This window comes from Pseudonaja textilis, chromosome 5 (assembly GCF_049901715.1).
Source record: "Pseudonaja textilis isolate UNSWEBS1 chromosome 5, rPseTex1.2, whole genome shotgun sequence".
Classification (NCBI taxonomy): Eukaryota; Metazoa; Chordata; class Lepidosauria; order Squamata; family Elapidae; genus Pseudonaja; species Pseudonaja textilis.
Genome location: NC_141994.1, coordinates 19,163,097 through 19,185,228, shown reverse-complemented (window position 1 = coordinate 19,185,228; position 22,132 = coordinate 19,163,097). Strand labels below are relative to the sequence as shown.

Here is a 22,132-nt window from a genome sequence, read left to right as displayed (position 1 = left end):
TTTAGGATTTCCCAAAGGCAGGGGGCTTTGTTTACTCCAAAAAGTTAGGATATAGTGATGTTTACAACTCTTCTTCAGTGAGGGATCAGGGAAATATCATAAGATAGTTAAAATATTTCCTGGGTACCCATGAAATAGATACATGGTTAGTAAACAGAATAAAATGGTTAGCAAAGTCAAGACGTGCTTCAGTGACAAAGACTATTTATTTTATTCATTTTCTACACTGTCTATCTCACCGAAGTGGTTTACAAAAAATAGTTGCTGGTAAGAATCAGAAGGTAGTTGTGTTGATGCATTCCTATCAAGACCAAGGTAACTTCTTGATAGCAATTCAGAAGTTGTCTCATCATATCCTCTCCACACACAAGTGGTCCTTGAGTTACAACCGGTTGTTCAGCAATCATTCAGAGTTATGACCGACCCAAGAAAGGGGACTTACAATCTGGTTGTAGATTTCCGATGGCTACAGTCATATGACTGAACTTCTGGTGCTCAACATGTCTGCATTCATAGTGATTTGCAGCTGATTTGCAAAAACCCTACAAGATTCTACTCTATATCTGTGGTTTGCGCCTGGGATGTGCTAAACCTTTCATGGTAGAAGAGCGTTGGGGTTTACCTCTTAAAATCTTAAGGAAATCGTTGTTTAAATCAGCCATTAAACAAAAATAAGACAGGTGATTCCCTTTGTATGTGTCAAAGGGCTATATTCCCAGCTTTTATCTGAAATATAATATTCTCCACTTCCATTTCTATGTTTGTGTTGCTAGATCACAACCAATTCAACAAAATCAGTGGTCATCCCAAAGGTGCTTTTCAAAAGGCAGTTGGACTTTCTTTGTTCTTTTCCCCCTTGAAGATGTTTCACTTCTCACCCAAGGAGGCTTCTTCAGTTCTGACTGAACAGTGGGGAATCAGTGGTCCTTGGAAAAATTAGCCAATTATGACTAACATTACACGGAAAAGGACAAATATATAATTGTATGTGGCAGATATCCTGTAAATTATTATTATTCCGTGGAAGGAATTTCCCAGGGACTCTCCTGAACAGCCCGTTCTCTTATGTAAACTGTAATAGCGGGAAGTCAATAAAATAATTTTCTAAAATATTTAGCCTCCTTTTAATGGATTAGAGGTTTGTGTTTTCCTTTATTAGGAATTTTGTGACATGTCTTAAATCTTTGATCTCTGTTCACTAGATACCGATGAATCAGCCTTCTCTTTTGTAATCTTTCTGATTTCTGTAATAATTCTGGGAATTGCATGTAAAGATCGAAATCAGACCTAATGGCACATTTAATGACACGATTGTGACATGATTTAGAAATAAGAGGTGAAGTAATGCAGTGATTAATTCCGTCTTGTCATTGGGGCTAAAATATCCCATGTGTTTCTTCTGTCATCGCCTTTATTTATTACTATGTAAATGGTAATGAAAATTCCCAAGACAGTTTGCAATGGCTTTCCACACCCTATTCCTGCTGTTTCTTATTGTATGCAAAAGGGGAAAATCCTAGCATTAGCACTCCCGATTCTAATTATGTTCATTCACCAGCTACGGCTTCCTTTTTCAAATCCGCTAAGATTCTTGCATAATTCCTTTCTGCATCTGCTCTTTAAAGGAATGGGTTTTTTATTTTTAACCAGGTCAGAAATAGAATAGAATCGTAGGGCTGGAAAGGATTTGCGCCAAGATATGAGTCTGTTGTCCTCAAAATTGGGCTCTTGCTTGGTGTCGAAGCTGATAAGTCACCGGACGCAAAGTGTGATACAATATGCTTTTATTTTGGTACCAAGATATAAGGACCCTGGTTCGAAAGATAACCAAAGGCCTCAATGAGAATTTTACAGCAATTTTTATAGTCAAGGGGTGGTCTCATTCGGCCCTTTGCCCTTCCCCTAACAATACATGCATAACAGATAAAATTGACTGGTTATTTGGATCTCAGCCCCTTACAGAGCTAAATGTCACGTCATCTTTTTTTCACCCCAGGTCACGGGTATCTTGCAAAGTGTCCTGGTTTCATGTGCCATCTACGTGGTTTTTGGGGTTTTTCATATAAGCAAGCTATTCTTGGGCCTAATATCCTGGCTAGTGGTTTAAGGTGCTAACTTCTGCCTCGCTAAGAATGTGCGGTTCCAACCCCTTTCCTATTGCAGAGCAGCTCAAGGTAACTCCCCGCGACCCCGCTTCTTTCGCAGCGAAAAGTAAAAGCAGTTTTAAATCTTTATCTGAGAGAAGCACCCCCCACTCCCCCGTGACCCTCCTCCTGTAGAGAGGGACAGGAAGGAGCAAGGCTGCTTAAGACAATAGGAAATATGAAGACAATAGAAAATGTATCAGAATTCATATTCCTTTTTCTCGTGTCCATTCCATCCATACCTGGATCCTATCTCCACACATGACCCTTCATCTGATCCCCAGGGCCAACTATTTACATACATTCCATCATCTGATCCTTCAAGTCCTCACACTATCCTGGGCAAATAAATGGTTGTCCAATCTTTTCTTGAAAACCTCCAGTGATGGAGCAACCCACCATTCCTGTTCCACTGATGAATCGTTTTCACTGTCAGTAATTCTTCCTTGTTTCTCCCAAATCCATAAACAGAAAGTGAAAGATTTTTTTTTTAAAGGCTGTTGTGAAATTTCCCAGGGTTTTTTTTTTTTTGAGTCATAGCTCACCTGTAGGGAGATAAGCCAAATGTCCTTAAGGCAACAGGTCAGGACAAGTCAAGTCAGATCCATAGGTCTTCAGTGAGACTGATAGAACTTCGCTTTCAATGTTGGTTAAGGATATTTCAATCTTGCCTCTCCCCGAGTTGTGATTTCAAAGGATAGCAGTTTTTAATTACACTTCCAAGTCTAGTAAAAGAAGAAAATAAGAGCTGGAAAGGTTCATTGGGTCATCATGTCCAACTGTGTAGCTGAAGAAGAAATATAATTGAAATTCAGTTGAATGCAATGGAGATCTCCACAGGAAACAAACATGGTATTTCAATTAGTAAATTTCAGGTAAACAGTGTTCCTCAACCTTGGCTACTTCTAAGATGTGTGGACTTGAACTTTCAGAATTGTGCAGTCAGCTATGCGTGAAATCAAGCAAAAAGTAAGCTTAGTTTAGGAAGGAATTAATTTTGGAGTGTGTGGTGTATGGAGTGTGTGGTATATGTGTGTGTGTGTGTGTGTGTGAAGAGAGGGGGAGAAACTCACACCAAAATTATCTCTTTTTTGGCTATGGTAGAAATAAAATTTCTATTTTTTTTATAAAAGTAAAGTAGAAATAAAAATTCTACTTTCCAACTGATGCTTGAATCAAACTGGCCCATCACCAGATTTTAATTACTGACGGACCCAAAGTTAACTAAAGCTACACATTGTTGTACATTATTCGGCCTACATGAAGTTCTAGATTTTAAATCTAGATTCCATAAAGCAATGAGCAACTCCTGAATTAATTTTGAAGTGAAACGGGTGTCATTTCCTTGAAGCTGCTATGTTAAGTGTACAAGGAAACAACAAGGCAAATTCTCTTTCTCAAGCAATGAAGCCCTTTTAGATGAGACACGTTTCAACATGAGCCTCGTCACACAACGTTGAAAGAACAACGAGTTCTCAACTAGACGTGAAACAAATCTCTTCTGCTCTAGTATTATTTAAAAATAATAATAACTTGCGAGCATAGCATGGATATAGTTCAGCCAGAGTTCTTTATTGTAATGGGAGAAAATTAAGCTCGGTTCAGAAAGTGAAATTAGCTTTCCCTGGATGGTGGCCAATTTTTAAATCCTTGTTTTCCTTCCACTATTATTCTGATACAGGCTATTGTTAGTGTGGCTTCTAAGACTAGAAGTCAACCCACATTCCTTCAGGGGGAGAGATGAATGCTTCAGGTCACGTCCAAATTAGCTTTTCCCAGCCCCTCCCTCATTAGTTGAGTCATCTTGACCAAAGGGCAGAATAGAGAAATCAGTGACATAAGGCTGGGGAAATCATGGGGGCTTTAATATTCCCACCAGCCTCTGATTAAAGTTGAGAATCCCCAAGAATCTGAAAGCCCAGCAGAACTAAAGCAGAGGAACAGATGCTGTTCGTAGAGTCCTTTTTCTGGAGAAATAAGTAAACCATTTCAGCCGGATATTGCATGAATGTTTTAATTTATTTTTATTTGCTTTATGCAAGTCAAATCTAATTGCCTCTGTCTGTGCCTCTTTATATAACTTACAGAGCTGAGCCTTTAAACTTCAGCCTTCAATCCATCAATAGGGCTCAGGGCCTGAACACACCGAACTTTCTCTAGAATTTTCCTGTATTCCACAATATTAAATTATTCGAAACATCTAACCGGTTTCTTCTTATAGAGGCTTTGGAGGCAAAGGCTGAGCCATTTCTGGATCTGCATTTCTTTCTGTGTTTTCTTTTAATCTGCTGAAAAACCTTGCAGTCTGTCTGCTTTATCACTGAATGTTGCCATTTTTGAGTATTGAAAAGAATGTTTACCAGTCTTGTTCCATCCTTTTTATACGACATTTGATTTCATTTATTTCACGTGAGATCGAGTGATTTCTCACAGGAAAGCAAAGAAGGGCTGAATCCCTCTAGATAAGGCCCCACCCTCCAAAACACAAGAAGACCAGCGGGTGCACTCTTCATTAGTTGTTATACTTTTTCATCCCTAGAAAGACAGGACAGAGCTATATGCAGTGATGGGATTCATTTTTTTTTACTACTGGTTCTGTGGGTGTGGCTTGGTGGGCATGACAGGGGAAGGATATTGTAAATCCCCATTCCCTCCCCACCCCACCAACCTGCTTGCCAGCTCCGTTCTCCTGTGCAGGGCAACCAAAGAAAACCCAGCCAATCAGCTGAGACTCAATGGGAGGCAGAGAATAGATAGGGGGCGGGGCCAGTCAGAGGTGGGATTTGCTGGTTCTCCGAACTACTCAAAATTTCTACTACCGGTTCTCCAGAACTGGTCAAAACCTGCTGAATACCACCTCTGACTATGTTACATAATTGGGTTTCGGGGGAAAAGGTACCTCAACCTATCACAGTTGTAAGTCGCAGTGATCATAAAGCAGGTCATTATATGATGGATTTCAAAAATCAGTCATTGTGCAGGGTGCCAAGATGTCTGACTGCCTGGGCAGCATTTATTCTTTTATACCATTTTTACAAGCAAGGAAGAGTAGCACAGATACAGCATTTGGATTGGAGAATAGATACCACATGGGTGAAACCTCCCAACCACATTGGTACAACCTTCCAACCAATCCTTAAGAATAGTGGTGATGTTAGTAAAATGAGGTCACCTATAAGTCCGGAAAGTCTCAGACTTTCCAACCCAAGATAGAGAACGAGATCATGCAATACCAAAGTGGCCCCTATAGGTTGAACACTGCAGTTTGCTGCTAGCGCCATCTACAGGATCTCAGTAGCTACTACAATTATGTGACCAATCCGATTTTACTACCTTTATTTGAGGTGCTCATTAAGCCATAATTTTTTTGCTAAAAACCAGGGGGGTTGGGCAAAAATGGAAATTGCAATCCCAGGGCTACAAGACATTGTAAAGAGCTGTAAAAATTCAGGAGGTGGCACTGGAACCTCAAAACTAGGATGTAAGTACCTTTTGAGGGCCCTTCGTAACTTTGAATAGTTGCTAAGTGTCCAGTTGTAAGTTGAGGTCTACCTGTACTTAGGATGTACTGACCAAAATGGGCCAAGGATAGTGACAGATACTCTGCCTGTGGCAAAGTTTTGATTAAGATTGATTAGTGACGATGGATTCACTTGATGACTGTCCTGAATTTACCCTCTCTTTCTTTTATTAGAAAACGTAGTGTTGAAAGCCTCAGTTGACCAGAGGATGGTGGGTAGGTAGAGATCAGTATCTGTTGACCCATCCCTGGTGACCTTGTTGACTTGGAATGTAAGAAGTTGTTCTACCTCTTTTCAGCAACTTCTCAGCCTTGAGGATTTGTGTGGCTGAATTTGGATTTTAGCAAGATAATGGTTGCATTCAGCAGAGAGATATTTAGAGAAAAGTTTGGCAAATCCTTTTGACAGTTAAGGATCAACATTTTCTGACAAAATAGAATATAATTCTTTATTGGCCAGGTGTAGTTGGACACACAAGGAATTTGTCTCGGTGCAAATGCTCTCAGTGTACCTAAAAGAAAAGATACATTCCTCAAGAGTCAAGAATTATAAGGTACAACATTTAATAATAGTCATAGGGTACAATAAGCAATCAAATCATACTAGGAAACAGTTAATAAAAATCGTAATGATACAAGTTACAAGGTTACAGTCATCCAGTCACAAGTGGGAGGAGATGGGTGATCAGGAGTGATGAGAAGATTAATAGTGATAGTAACGCAGACTTTGTAATAGTTCTTTGTTCACTTTTGGAAGGAAAGTTATTCATCAAACGAGATACGATGTGTCTTTGGTAATACACTGGGTTTTTTTTTTAAATGGATGTTTTTCTTCATTTATTGTATACACTAGGAACTCTTTTGAATCCAGCCTTTCCTGGATTCTTATAATGCATCTCTTTCTATTCTTCCCAGTCCACCTTTACTTCTCGTGTATTGTTCCAAATACAAAACGAAAACATTCAGGGCAGGAGCACTGGTATTGGGTGGGTGGGTGGGAATGGAATGGGGGGGACTCTAAGGACATCAGTAGCAGTAACTCAGGAGAACAAGGACAAGATAGAAGAGGGAGTCAAGCTATTGTCCAAAACACCTAAAGGCAGGACAAGAAGCAATGGATGGAAACTAATTAAGGAGAGAAGCAACCTAGAACTAAGGAGGAATTTCCTGAGAGTGAGAACAATTAACCAGTGGAACAACTTGCCTCCAGAAGTTGTAAATGCTCCAACACTGGAGGTTTTAAAGAAGAGATTGGACAACCTTTTGTCTGAAGTGGTGTAGGGTTTCCTGCCTAGGCAGGGGGTTGGACTAGAAGACCTCCAAGGTCCCTTCCAACTCTGTTACTCTATTCTGTTCTATTCCTCATCCACGCAGCAAGAGATACTTTTAAAATGAGGTTACTATTAGAAATTGATCAAACTGATAGCAATACCAATAGCACTTAGACTTACATACTGCTTTATAGTGCTTTACAGCCCTCTCTAAGCAGTTTTCAGAGTCAGCCTATTGCCCCCAACAATCTGGGTTTAATCTGGTGTTAAATCATTTTTTAGCCCCATATCAACTTCTTTCCCCCAAGGACAATGTCTAATCCTTTTTGGACCAGAAAATATTTATTTGTTGAATAAATTTGCTTCACCTGATTCTCAGCAGTTTTCAGTCATAAAATTAACAAACCAAAAAAGAATACAGTAAAAAAAAAACACAATGTTGTAGCTCCCATCCTTACCATATATGCACAATTAGTTGTGACAACGAATGAATCTTTAGGTTGCAAATGATTTCTTTTAAAGGCATTTCTCAACAATTTTAGCAACAGTTAAACAGGTAGTCCTCGACTTACAGCCACAATTGAGTCCCAATGTTTCTGTTGCTAAGCAAGACAGTCGATGAGTGAATTTTCCCCATTTTGCAACTTTTCTTGCCACACTTGTTTAACTGAATCACTGCAGTGGTTAAGTTAGTAACCCCGTTGTTAAGTGAATCTGGCTTCCTGATTTACTCTGCTGGTCAGAAGTATGATCCCATGACCCCTAGGACACTGCAACCATCATCAATATGAGTCAGCTGCCAAGGGTCTGAATTTTGATCACAAGGCCATGGGGATGCTGCAATGGCTGTCAGTGTGAAAAAGGGTCATAACTTGTAACTTTGAATGGTCGCTATATGAATTGTTGTAAGCCAAGGACTACCTATACTGTCAGATCCTCAGGATCCCCAATAGGTTTCAATTTCTTGTTTTTAATAAATGTTATTAATTTTCTATTTATTATATTTCTTAGTGCTTGATCAACACCGTGTTGTCTGGGTATTTAAATTGCTTAACAATACAAATTCCCTTCTTATTGCTTTCCACCCCCTTTTTTCCATCTGCTGGAAAAACATTTTCCATTATTTGGTAATATTCTGTGTCTTCTTTCTGTTTTGTTTTCAATGTAAGCCTGTCCATTTCTGCACAACCTTAATATCTTCTTAATTATCCTTCCATCTTGCGGTGCTTCTTCATTTTTCCAACATTGTGCAAAAATAATCCTCGCTGCTAAGACTGAAACGTGTTAAGGTTTCGATTTCTTGGTAGTGAGGTATCCCATGCTTTGTACCGTGTGGAACAATGGTGGGATTCAAATTTTTTTACTACTGGTTCTGTAGATGTGGCTTGGTGGGCATGGCAGGGAAAGGATACTGAAAAATCCCCATTCCCTGCCCACCCCACTAAGCTGCTTTCCAGCTCTGTTCACCTGTGCAGAGCAACCAAAGAAGACCCAGCCAATCAGCTGGGACTCAATGGGAGGCGGAGAATAGATGGGGGCGGGGCCAGTCAGGGGTGGGATTTGCCGGTTCTCTGAACTACTCAAAATTTCCACTACCGGTTCTCCAGAACTGGCCAGAACCTGCTGAATCCCACCTCTGCCGTGGGATAAAGAGTGCAGGAGAGTTCTCACCTAGTGAAGGTGTTTCTGAAGATACTTTGGTGCTATAAAGATTGAAAATTGTCTCTTTCCATTTCCAAAGTTGTTGGATCTCGGGTAAGGATATTTGCTTATGAATAGAGCTAGCTATCTCTTAAGTGCTGACATCTGCTGAGGGATATTAAGGAAGGTTGGGGCTGCTCTCCAAGAGCAATTTTCTCCATTTTTCATTCAGGGAAAGATAATATTCTGCCTCTTTAATATTTCTCAAAATATTTCATTCTTCTAGGAGTGGGATGGGTGGTAACTTTCTACAGTTGCAAAAAAGCCAAAAAAAAAAAAAAACCCAAACCCCAAACAATGACAATTTGACATCTTTCAAAATAACGTTGGAAAGTTTCGCGAGCTGTTTCAACACATTCCAGAACATAAAGTCAAAGGTTATTTATTTGGAGCAAATTCTATACTTTTACAGGACACCTTCAGGGCAATGTTTTTGAGGCCCCGGCCCTCATTGGATTTCCAGTTTGGGGACGGATTCAGATCAATAGCGCAGGTTCTAAGGGGGCATTTTGAGATTTTTTTTTTTTCCTTTTGCTTAAAGAGAGATAAATATGATGGCAGCATTATGCTTAAAGGGTGCCAAATCAGGTGCCAGAGATGGTCATTTGTACGATGCCTGGCATGGATTTTGGTTGGTGGGCAGCTGGCTTCCCAGCCTGGCTCTCGTTAGTGATTAAATCAGTGCTTTTCAACCATTCTGTGCTGAAGTCACCCTTTTTGCAACAACCAACCAAATGATGAAATCCTGGACATTGGCCAAGAATCTTGTGGGGCTTCAGGCCTGTTCTCGCCGACATCATTGTTGGAAAGAAGCCAGGAATGACAGAAGACAGCTAGTCTTCCTCCAGCTGTGCCTGGGGAAGAAATAAACACCCATGATAGTCAAGCCTCATCTATTAGGAACATTTCACACGATCATTTTAGAGACTGTCCAGTTTAATTCTTAAAACTGCGTCTGTTTGAAAAATGAGTTGGCTTTTACGACCTAAGTGTTCCTTTCTAATCTCTTATTTAAAATGCACAGGAAAAGATTGTGTTCGTCCCTGTTCGTTTACACGCTGGGAGCTTTTGGGGTGGAGGGTTTTAAAAAATTGTGTAAAGAGGAGTGGGGTTTAAGATACGTGGTTGTGACCGCCGTAGTGCCTTTTTAACCGCTTGCTGCAGATGCTTCAGTGTGTATGGAAAGAAACCCTTTAAATCAGGAGTCCCCAAACTCGGCAACTTTAAGACTTGTTAAGACAGATATTCTAGGAGTTGAAGTCCACAAATCTTAAAGTTGCCAAGTTTGGAGAGCTCTGCATTAAATCAATACTTCATTTCAGGGAAGCCCCGGTCCATTCTGCTAATTTTAGAGGTTCCAGCTGAATGAAGTTGCAGTACTGCTCCAAGTTTCATGAATGGGTGAAATGCCTGTTCTTGTATGTGGAAGCTTTCGGTGGCCTTATTTATCCTCTTCCTAGAGAATCAATATCTAGGATAGCTATTTTTTGTCCCTGGAGATTATCCCTCTGGACGTTAGGGGTGAAGATCAGGTTTTGCTTTTACAGCAGTGTAAGATGAGAGCTGCATTATTCAACAGTGCCCAGGACGAAGAACGAATCCAGCATTAATTTTCATCAATTTTATGAAAAGGCTGAAGGTTTTGTGAAATGCAGGTCTATTCTTCAGATCCGTGGAGGGGCTAGACTGGTGCCCAGATCTCCCGAAAGCTTCTGTCCTTTCAATAAAACTTGGTTAGTCTGATATTCCATTCCTAATATTTTCTTATGTAATTTTGGGTTAAAATTTCCTTGTTTATCATTTGGTGCATATATTGCTATTAGTTTGATACCTGTGCTTCACTACAAAACTATGTGGCCGGGCTTAGTTTTTGGGGAGGAAAATAAGGGGGAAAAAATCAATATTCATCTGGCTAGCGTCCTGTCAGTGTGTGAGAGTTGAGGGCTGTTTGGAACTGAAACAATATTTGCTGTGTGAGCAAGGAGACAGCAAGGAGCCTGGGCGTGACTTAGCTCAACTATTCTGTGAAACTAAAACTGAAACTCCTCTCCTCTGCTTGTGTTTGGCATTTGGAAGAGATTTCTTTTCAGGTGGGGAGGGGCAGTAGAACTCCTTAGCATCAGAGCGTGTTAATAATAATATAGGAAATACTAATGCTTTAATGGTCATTTCTAAAAGTCCTTTCTTAGTGAGCACCTAGAAGCCAAGAGGGACATATGTGCCAAATTTCAAGTTTGTAGGCTTTACGGTTCTGGAGATTTTATGATGATGCATGAGTGGTATTTCGCTTTTATATATATAGATTATCAAAATCTTTTTTTGTTTAGTTATTATTTCCACCATCAAAATTCTTCCTTCTTCATCTGAATATATCTGTTTAGAATCCAATGATTCTTTTATATATCAGACTACTACTCACTCTCTCTTTTGCTGTACAGATGTAAAATATAGTTTCCCCAATTTGGGGGTATTCTAAAAATTTATAGCTGTTTCTTTACGTGTGTTTCTTGTAAACCAATTACTTCTGTGTCCAATTTTCATAATTGTAAAAATATATATATATCTTCGTTTAGAAGGGGAATTTAATCCATTTATACTCATTGAGAAGATCCCCTTTCTTACTCCATTTTGCTTAGTTATACTTAGGATTTGGTTTCCTTGTGGTTCTTTTGATTAGTCTGAAAAGGGGCTACCAGATTCCTCCATACAGCAAGCATCCCAGACGTTGCCTTTTTTGCTTTCTACCTTTCCTCCCTGAGGAACACATGGCAAGTGTTAACCAGGCTTGGCTGCGGTGCCACCGTGCGCACACACACACACGCACACACACATATGCACACACCTTTGGGGGTTGCCAGAGAACGAGGCCCCTGCTGTTACAACCAGAGTGGGAGCAAACGAAGGGGAGGCAGGGCTGGGATTTAGAGAGTCTCATCTCCCTCCTTGTTGGTTTTTGTTTCCTTTCTGTTTGCCTCGTTTCTGTACAGGCTCCTAGGCTGCTCGGAGAAGACAACCAACGATGGGGGAACAAAGATAGAGAATGAGGTAATGGCAGGAGCATCTGAGAAGGATCTTTTGTGAGAGAGCGAAATGGCGACTCCGTAGCCCAAGATGAATGGCTTCTGAGGGGCGTCTTTGTATGGCACGGCTGGACGGGGCATTTCTCTCTAGAGGACCCTCCGAAAGAGAAAATGGATCTCCCTTTCCTCTTGCCAGTCTCCACCAAGATGACCTCATTCCTTTGGAGGACAATGGAGAGTCTGGGCCTTTAAGTTCATAGCCATTACCTCATCGTCTTCGTGGGGGCCGCAGATTAAAAAGCAAAGCCTTGCTCCAGTTCAAGCGCCTGTGGTTGTCATGGCGGATGAAATGAATGGTGCTCAGCTCATCCCCGGAGAGAGGCTGGTGACTTGGCTGGAAAGCAGCATGGAGAAATTGCTCCTGATTGACAGCCGCCCCTTTGTGGAATACAACATGTCCCATATCTTGGAGGCCATCAACATCCATTGCTCGAAGCTCATGAAGCGCAGGTTGCAGCAGGATAAGGTGCTGATCACCGAACTTATTCAGCATTCGGCAAAACAGAAGGTGAGGCGCTGGGAAGCAGGCAGTGGGGGTTTTCCTTTTTGAGGGGCGGTGGGGAAATACATTTATAGATGAAGGACAGAATTGGGAATTGGCAAGAGATCAGCCAACCGGAACAGAGCTGGAAGAAACCTTTGAGCTCTTCTAGTCCAACGCCAAGCCCAAGCACTTATACGATTTCAGACAGGTGGGCCGTCCAGTCTTTTCTTAAAAACCTCCATTGATGAAGCACTCACAACTTTGTTCCACTGGTTAATTGTCCTCACCGTTAGGAAGTTTCTTCTTAATTCCAGGTTGCTTCTCTCCTTGATTAGTTTCCATCCATTCTTTCTTGTCTTTCCTTCTGTTGTTGTTTTTTTTAAATAAGTTGATCCCCTTCTCTTTATGGTAGCCCCTCAAACACTGGAATACTGTTATCATGTCAGCCCCAGTCTTTTTTTCCTCTAGACTGGCCCTACCCAATTCCTGCCATCCTTCTTCATACATTTTCGTGTCCGGGCCTTTAAACGTCTTAGTTGCTCTTCTCTGCCCTTTTTCCAAAGTCTCAACAACTTTTTTTTTTTTTTTGCAATGCTGTCCGATGATGGCACAAATGATTCTTAAGTAGAATCAAGAGTTTTCTTGATACCGGCCTTATCCTGAGCATTGCTAACAACAATTTGCTCTCAATCCTGAAAAAATGTGGCTACAATGGAAAGGTAAAATAAACACTCTTGGGAGGAAGAGTTTGATGTTTTATGAACTGAAATAGCCGTAAGGTTTAGCCTTTTCTTTTGTCACGTAAAACAAAAAAACAAAAAAAAAACAGTTCACCTCAGGTTAAGCGGATCGCAACTTGTGGTCCTGCCGATACAAACACGAGCGTCCATCCGGTAGAGAAGCCACAGATGACGCATTTGATCTCACTTGACCCCCTCACTCCCCCGAGGATGCTTGTGGACGCCAGTCCTCCACAGAGTCAGAGAAATTTGTCTCGGAGTGCATGAAATCCCCATTCCAGGCTCTCTGGCAGACTTAGCATATTAGGCCTTCAAAGACGAATGTGCTTTATTTTAACCCGGTTTTTGTTTTGGCCACGATCGTCTGAATGAGTCATAATTTGCAGTGAGATCATAACATTGCTTTGCTGTCAGCTAGCGCAACCACAGCGATTTGGTTTACACGTCCAGCCGAGCCAAAGCTTAACAATTGGCAGATTTTAGCCCAGTGTGAAAATCAGGGCTATATTTCACTTAATTAATTCATTACACTTGCATCCCCCATTCCTCTGTCGGATTGTGCGCTAGAAATAGCTAACTTTTGGTAGAAGGCAAAATTTAAAACAGTAGGAAAACAATAAAAGGCATATATTAAAACCAACGCCAACCCCAATCATCCTGCATCCCTGCACTGTTCGGTATTTGCCAAACAGTAAATAAGATTCTGCTTCGTTTTTAGTGTTTCAGAATGATCAAATTATGGTCTCCAAATATTCATTCTGAAAGACGTTATTCTCCTAAATAATCTTGCTTTCTGTTTGAATGCTGTTACATGTTCCCAAAGCTCATTGGAGTAATGTATATTTCTTGGAATTATAGCTTAAGAACGGTAATTGAGTTTAGAATTTCCATCATTAAATGATGCACGAATAAAGTGCAACATCACATAACTGCGTGATAGAAACTACAGCATTTCTGATTGCCGTTGTTAAGCACAATGTCCCCTTGTCGTCTCCTCCCAGTGCTCTCATTGATTTTACGTGTAAGAAGCCAACCAAGAAGGCTGCAAATTGTGATCACATGACTGCAGGACACTGAGGATCAACACAGCACTAGCAATACCAATAACATTTACACTTCTATACCGCTTCACAGCCCTCTCTAAGTGGTTTACAAAGTCAGCATATTGTCCCCAACAATCTGGGTCTTCATTTAAGTGAACTCAGAAGGATGGAAGGCTAGCCAGTGAGAGTCGAACTGATGGCAGTTGGCAGAGTCAGCCTGCAATATTGCATTCTAACCATTGCGCCACCAGGAAGGAGAATGAGAAAGGGAAGGAGGGAGGGAGGAAGGAAGGGAGAGCAATAGCACTTATATACCACTTCACAGTACTTTGCAGCCCTCTCAAGGCGGTTTACAGAGTCAGCCTATTGCCCCCCAATAATCTGGGTCCTCATTTTACCCACCTCAGAAGGATGAAAGGTTGAGTCAACCTTGAGCCTGGTGAGATTTGAACTGCCAAATTGCAGTCAGCTGGCAGTCAGCAGAAGTAGCCTGCAGTAGTGCATTCTAACCACTGCGCCACCACGGCTCATATGTAATACAAGGACTGGTCCTAAGTACCACTTGTTTAGCACCATCTTAGTTTGAATGGTTTCTGAATGAGTCTTCATTGAGAAAGGGCTACCTGTATACAGAAAGCATTTGTCAGGTGTTAAGAATCAGGACTCCATGTTACATTCCAGTCAGACTGATTTATTGTTCAATCCTGTATACAAGAATCCAGTCTAATAAAAGCCAGCAATAAATTGTGCTAGATAAGAGTCAACAGAATTCAAGAGGGGCTGGACTTGAACTGTTGGTAGCAACATAAACATTCCAGGCTAATTCCTCTCTTGATTCCACCCTCCGCCTTTCCTTCTCCCACACTTTTACTGCTCCCCAAGGAATTCAATGACTAAATTTGCCCATTGAAGTAAATCCAGGATCCGTATCCCCTTTTGCACTTGTAGGAACGTATCATTGGGCCCTCTCACAAAACAGTGGCTCTGGTGGCCTTGGCCACTTTTCACCAGAAGGCAAATAAATCACATTGTTTTATGAGCTTACCCTGAAGACAGCTTGGTTTCATAGTAACAATCAGTGCAGCACGAAATTGCCAACATTAGGTAGCAATAAAACATTGTTGATAAGAAATATTGTTGGTTTTTTTTCCTTTTAAATGCCTGGAAACATGAAACAATTTTGTGCTGATGCCAGCAATGATTATATGCTTCAGGTATTATATAATCCAACTGTCAAAAGCAAAAGGATAAGAACTGGCCAGTTTTCCAGTTGAATCTCTGCAAGATAATGAAAGTTCGGGGCCCATATATCTTTGATACATCGTTCTTGGTGCTACAGCCCCAGGCAAAATGCTGGGGTCTTTTTCTAATATTCCAGCCTTAGCATATTTTTCTGTGTTGAGAAAGAAGCCAGAAGTTGGGAAACAAGAGGGATTAAGAGCCATGGTGGTACAGCGGGTGGAATGCAGTATTGCAGGCTAACTCTGCCCACTGACTCAAGCTTGACTCAGCCTTCCATCCTTCCGAGGTCGGTAAAATGAGGACCCAGATTGTTGGGGGCAATAGGCTGACTCTGTAAACTGCTTAGAGGAGGCTGTAAAGCACTGTGAAGCGATATATAAGTCTAAGTGCTATTACTGTTGCTTGAAATCATTCCTGTTTGAGACAGGAAATGTGTACAGTAATAGAGTCATCCAGAAAAACCATAGCAGAAAGGTAAAATTTGGACTACATTGAAAACTATTTCTTGTCTCTTCTCCCTGGCTTGCCTTAGGTTGAAATCGATGGCAAACAGGAAGTCGTGGTGTATGACCAAAACTCAACAGATCTGGCTGCTGTCCCTCCCGATTCCTTCTTGAGTCTCCTGCTGAGAAAATTGGAGAAAAGCTTCAGCTCTGTTCACCTGCTTGCAGGTAGGATTCGCGGCTGAACACCTGAGCAAGGACACAAGGGACTGCACCAGTCACTCCAAAGAATAAGCGCGCGTAACTTCTGGCGCTGAACTTGTTTTGCCGAGCTGTGTCCTTCCTTTCTCTTTTCAATTGAAGAAAATGCTCATCTTAGCCAAGTGGGCTGTTATGGCGGTTCAGAAAGAACATGGAATGGATCTGGCTTTCTCCTGCTTGGCATTAGGTGCAGCAGATAAAAAACTAGGGATAGGCTTTTCATATTCTGTTATTCTAACCTACAAGCAGGGGTGGGATTTGAAAATCTCAACAGCTGGTTCTCTGCCCGGTTGCTGGGTGGGTGTGGCCATGGTGGGCGTGGCCTACTGAAATTCCAGGAGGGCTGTTTTTCACCTTCCTCAGAGTCCGGAGGCTTCTCTTGGGCCTCTGGGAGGGTGAAAACTGCCTCCCCTGGGCTCCAGAGGCCTTCCGGAAGCCAGAAACAGGCCCATTTCCAGACATCTGGAACTTCTGGGAGGGCCGTTTTTCACCCTCCCAGACCCTCCTCACGGACCTGCATCCAAAATGGGCCACACAGAGACTCCTGGCAGGGGCAGGTTGGGGTGGGGTGGGCAGGGCCAGCCGGTCGCTTCAGCAAAAAACAGTTCAGCAAAATTTAACATCCGGTTCTCTCAAACCGGCCCGAACCGGCTGAATCCCACCCCTGCCTACAAGAATGAAACGGCATTTTCTGGAATCCCTGTCACATCTGCTTCTTGACTTGTCCTATCTCAAAGGGCTGACATCAATCTCAAGAGCCCGTATACTGCCCTAAATGAAAAACACCAAATCCAATTTGAACTTGTCAAATATTTTTGGGTGGGGAGGGTGGAATCCAGGAAAATGGCTCATCAGACATGCTTTCTTCTTACCTTTGGTAAATCTGCTTTGGTCTCTTACAGTTGGCATATTTGCCTGGCTTTAAATTATTTCTCCCACCCCATTTACATTTTGGTATAATATGCCACAGCCTCTTACACCTGAGTCATTCTTTAGGAACCAAATAAAGTTGGGGTCTCTGTATAAAGTTGTCAAAACAGACCTAGGGGAAAAAATGTGATGGTGGGAGAGATGGGAAAAATGTAACCTTCAGCCACATTTGAGAAGAGCAATTTTTAAAACATTCTTGGGAGAACGATTAAGAAAGGAGAAACACTCTCCTTGCCTCTCTTGAGATTGTGCTAACTGCTAAACTGTTGTTTTTAAATGTTGGGTGTAGTGCCTCTGTTTTTAAATTAATGAGAAAAAAGAAGAAAACAAACTGCAGTGTCAACAACTGTTATCTTTTCAGTCCAAGGTTGGTATGTAAAAGGGTCAGCTATTACCCAAACACTGTATAGATTACAAGGCTGGAGGAAATTAAACCACAGTAACATTTCATTTCCTCCTTGGAATGCCCTGAACGCAGAAGCCTGTTCCGTCATGGCAGCTCTCTAGTCTTCCCTTAAAGAGCTTTTAAGGCCCAGATTAACACAATCACGTGGCCTGTCCCGTGTGTACAGTCTTTCTTTGGCTCTTATCTCTGGAGGTCCTGAATAGCCTTATCTCAGCAAGTTGATGACAAACTCTTTAAATGTTTGAGTTCAAGGGTCACCGAGCCGTACAAAAGGCAAAGAGTAGAGGAGGTGCAATGGGTTCTCCAGGCTGAGCTGTTGAAAACACAGGGCGAAGTATTTTAGGGGCACAGAGGACAAAGAAACAGGGAAGGCAAGAAAACAGCCTCGTTTATTAAATGTCTGTGGAGATTCTCAGTCATCCAGGTCAGGCTTGTCCCAAAGGTGCTTTTTCAAGAGGCATGTCAAGAGTGATTGCAGCATGACTGCTATTTTGAGATAACCCAGGAGCACAACAAAGCAGACAGAGGCTTTGTCTTTTAACAGTGGTTTATATACAAGACTGCTATATACATACATATATGTAGTAGGCACATAGCGGGCAAGAAATCTATCTTCATTACTCTGCAGGAAGAACTACAGTGGAGTTAGAACACAAGGAGAGAGACATACACCCTCTCATGGTCTCTCTTATATAGACAACTTCTTAAAGTGGCAATACCCTGCTGTCCCAACCTGAGTCTTAAAATGGCAATACCCTGCTGACTCCTTCTCATTGCATCAGCATTTATAGCTGGTCAGCTATTAAATCTTCAGTACCTCAGCAAGGCAACTGGACTTCCTGTTTTTTCTTTGAAGATGTTTCGCTTCTCATCCAAGAAGCTTCTTCAGCTCTCCAGAGCTGAAGAAGCTTCTTGGATGAGAAGAGAAACGCTTTCAAAGAAAAACCAGAAAGTCCAGTTGCCTCTTGAAAAAGCACCTTTGGGTTCATTAAATGACTCTTCCCTAATATTTATGTTTGCTTGGTCTGGGCTGCTGTTTAGTCTAGATTTTCTCCAACAAAGAAGCATGGAGATAATGGGTTTGTCTGGCCTTGGAATAAGAGTGGTAATATAGACTGAATTTCATCAGATTTGATAGTGAAGTTGTTGACGGTGTTAGAAAGATTGAATTACAAAGTTGGGAGCTTTGTAGCAGAAGACTTGAGTTAGCCTATAATGGCAAAACATCAGAAGGATCCAGAATCACCTTTTCTGATTATCCCAGTTTATTAAAAAAAAAACATATTTTTGGTGAGCTTATGCCCAGAAGTGGTCTTCAGCAAGTTCTGACAAGTTCTGGAGAATCGGTGCCGGAAGTTTTGAGTAGTTCGAAGAACCAGCCAATACCACCTCTGACTGGCCCCACCCCCATCTATTCTCCGCCTCCTGAGTCCCAGCTGATTGGCTGGGTCTTCTTTAGTTGCCCTGCACAGGAGAACAGAGCTGGAAAGCAGGTTAGTGGGTGGGGAGGGAATGGAGATGTTGCAGTATTCTTCCCCTGCCACGCCCACCAAGCCATGCCCAAGCCATACCCACAGAACCAGTAGTAAAATTTTTTGAATCCCACCACTGTTTATGCCTGTTTTATCAGATTCCTTTCAGAAGTTAGAAGCTATGTGCTAGCTATGGTGTATAAAATCTGATGTAGATGAATCGATTTTTCCCATGATATACTAAATTTTATTTGTCCATAATTTATGTTTAGTTTGTACTTGGGCATCATCTGTAATCAAGTCCAACATCTAAACCACCAGCACCAAAGAGAATCTAATAATTCAGAACTTCTCTGTGATATATTAACACCTTGAAAAAAATTAGAGAGTTGTTATATTTCACCACCACCCCTTATGACTTCTGATAGAAAAATCTTGACCGATTTTTACTTTTTTATTATTATTATTATTACTTCAACAGTCACAACTTAAATAAAATCTTTTGAAGGGTCAGGATGGAACAGTTAGTCCAGAAGGAATCAGATTATATCTCTGTGCTGGAATGAAACATCTAAAGTAACAGGAAAATGTGATGCCTTCGAAGAGGAAGAATCAGTTGTGTAGTCTGTGCAAAATCCGCCATTTGTTTAAACCAAATGAAACTCTGGTGGGTCAATAGAAAAAAACAAAACTAGCATGATTCCAGTTAAATTCCAAGAATTTGGCCATTAAAAGATTGAGAGATGAGTAATAGAGGAATCGTGATCCAGAGCGATTGGAGATTGGCATGTGTTTCTTGGCTAATTAAAAGCATCTATTTCAATTCCCTAACTAATGAGAATATGTAGACATTGAAGCCTTGGAATTTTATGCTAATTGGTGGACTGCTAGGGTTTTTTCTCTCCATGAGATCAAACTAAAATCAGGTCTGATTTTCAACAAAGCCAGAGTGAACTGATGTTTTGGGCTGTATGACATATATTTTGACCAGATGCTATCATAGAAATTCTTGGCGTTTAGTTGGGGAGATTGATTCAAAGTCTACCTTATTCTTTTCCTGACATATTTTTTCCTGAGACAGATAATCCCAAAGTCCCCCACCAGATCTGACTAGCGTATAACTTGCCAATTATATTCTGGAGACTAAGAGGCGTAGAGTTAGCAGGGTCAAACCCTGTGGCTTTATAAAATATGGAATAGGAAGAACAGCCATGTCTCAGTCCCCTGGAGAAGTAGGCAATTTTATCAAAAAATATTTCAAAAGCACATCGCATTCAGCCGCTGTCCTCTCAAATCAGCATTAACGTTTGAGATTTTTTAAAAAAGCTCTGCTAGGACCATCCCAAGGTTGAATTGTGTTTTTATTTCAGAAACTCAGGAGTAACCTCAGATGTAATGCTTGTGCCGGAATGATTCAAAACAAGCTTTGTCCGTTTCCTGAGAGAGGGATCTAGCAGGCTAAATGAAGTATAACTGGGCTAAGATGACCTAAGCTAGATTGCCAAAACATGTCAGTATCCCTGCAGTCCACAAAAAAAACCCCTAATGACTTCCATAAGTTCTGGATAATAGCCTGTTTTGTCCTTCAAAAGAGATATATGGGGGTTTTGTTTCCATATCTTGTAGCTCAGGGGCCCTTCAAAGTTGGCAACTGTAAGACTTGTGGACTTCAACTTCCAGAATTCCTCAGCCAGCATCCTCAGCTAGTGATTCACTTAACATATGGGGCAAGAAAGGTCGTAAAATGAGAAACTTCAGTTAACATGTCTCACTTAGCAATAGAAATGTTGGCCTTAATTGTGCTTGTAAATTGAGGATTACCTGTATAATGGTTAGCAGTGTTGAATTCACTCTCTGAATATTTGATTTGTGATGGTTGGGGAGGTCATTGTAAATAAAAGTTGGATTTAACTTTCAGAAGAATTGTCAGTATCTAGTGGACATGAAAGGACAGGACAGAACAGAGTTGGAAGGTCTTCTAGATCTAGTTCAACTCCCTGTTGAAGCAGGAGAACCTATATCATTCTGGACAAATTACTGTCCAGTCTCTTCTTAAAAACCTCCATTAATGGAGAACCCACAACTTCTGAAGACACGCCGTTCCACTGATTAATTGTTCTAACTGTCAGGAAATTCCTCCTTAGTTCTAGATTGCTTCTAATAGCTGGAATATCACCAGTTCCCCAAGTCCAGTCCCGGCCAATTTTCCCACATTAGTTCAGCATAAACCAAGCATCAAGTTTGGAGAAATGTTTTGTGAAAGAAAGATCAATGTTCTTAACCAATAAATATCCCACCAGATACAAAAAAAAGTCATGACCCTGAAGATCCATCAAGTTGGTTAGAGGTAGTTGTTTCACTTTCAGGAGTATGTGGCAAGAGAGAGCAAAGGTGGAATTGCAAATGGAAAATATGTCTTGGGGAAGATCTTCCAGATGTCCATTCTTGCTTTTTGTCCACCTCAGCTGATGGGTTTTCTCCAAAGAGTCTTTTATCAGAACAGGTTGAGGTGGACCTCAGCTAAATTACCTGTCCGCTCAAAGTCATTTCTTTTCATTTAGGTGGCTCTGATCATTTGTGGTTTGTCTTGAGTGTTTCAGTCAACTTCTGCCTGCAGACTCAAACCTGACCTTGGCAGAAGATTTGAGGTTCTTGTCTGGTAGCACTTCCTTCCCTTCTGTGATAAGACTTTCTGTTGTAGGGTAGAGGGGACACCAAGTTTTCAGGGGATTGAGTTTATCTCCTTCTATACCATCTGTTACATTTTTAATACATTCAATCTTTTTCTCTTCTGAATCTTTATGAGCACAGATTTCCCTCCTGTCCCTTAGGAAAAGAACCTTAACTCAGCCTGATTCAGAAACAGTGTCTCCATCTGTTTGTCTTGCCTTGTCTTGAGAAACTACACGGTTGGTGCTCTTGCTCATTGAGATAAGTTGTTTAAAGGTTGAGGTTCCCCTCGCACATACATGCTAGTCGTTTCTGGCTCTAGGGGGCGGTGCTCATCCCCATTACAAAGCCAAAGAGCCAGCGCTGTCCGAAGACGTCTCCGTGGTCATGGGGCCGGCATGACTAAATGCCGAAGGCGCACAGAACGCTTTTACCTTCCCACCCAAAGTGGTCCCTATTTTTCTACTTGCATTTTTTACGCGCTTTTGAACTGCAGAAGCTGGGACAAGTAACAGGAGCTCACCCTGTTACGCCGTGTTAGGGATTCGAACCCCCGAGCTGCCGGCCTTTCTGATCGAAGCTCAGCATCTTAGCCACTGAGCCACCATGTCCCTTTCTTAAGTTGTTTATCCCCCCCCCAAAAAAACACTCTTCGTCTGAAAAATCATATGTGGAGTAAACATTGATTGAAAAATGCCAGCATTCTCTTATGTTCATTGCATCTG

At 41.5% G+C, this 22,132-nt stretch overlaps 2 protein-coding genes across 7 annotated transcripts in view; one reads left to right on the top strand and one right to left on the bottom strand.

The window, feature by feature from the left end:
• The window catches only part of DUSP16 (dual specificity phosphatase 16), a 52,869-nt gene that overhangs the window by 14,160 nt on the left and 16,577 nt on the right, over positions 1-22,132 (top strand). The window contains exons 2-3 of the mRNA XM_026702200.2: positions 11,624-12,224; positions 15,758-15,896. Coding sequence (XP_026557985.1) covers positions 11,994-12,224; positions 15,758-15,896 — 370 coding nt within the window. The 5' untranslated portion in view covers positions 11,624-11,993. The remainder of the gene's footprint in view (positions 1-11,623; positions 12,225-15,757; positions 15,897-22,132) is intronic.
• Positions 1,474-22,132, bottom strand: part of BORCS5 (BLOC-1 related complex subunit 5) — a 78,799-nt gene continuing 58,140 nt past the window's right edge. The window contains exon 5 of one of the 6 annotated variants that reach the window (XR_015743787.1): positions 1,474-2,931. The gene's annotated coding sequence lies outside the window, so the exon portion shown is untranslated. Of the gene's footprint in view, positions 2,932-4,954; positions 6,177-8,098; positions 9,491-22,132 lie in introns of those variants that run through there. The other 5 variants (XR_015743783.1, XR_015743788.1, XR_015743784.1 and 2 more) reach the window with 5 other exon arrangements.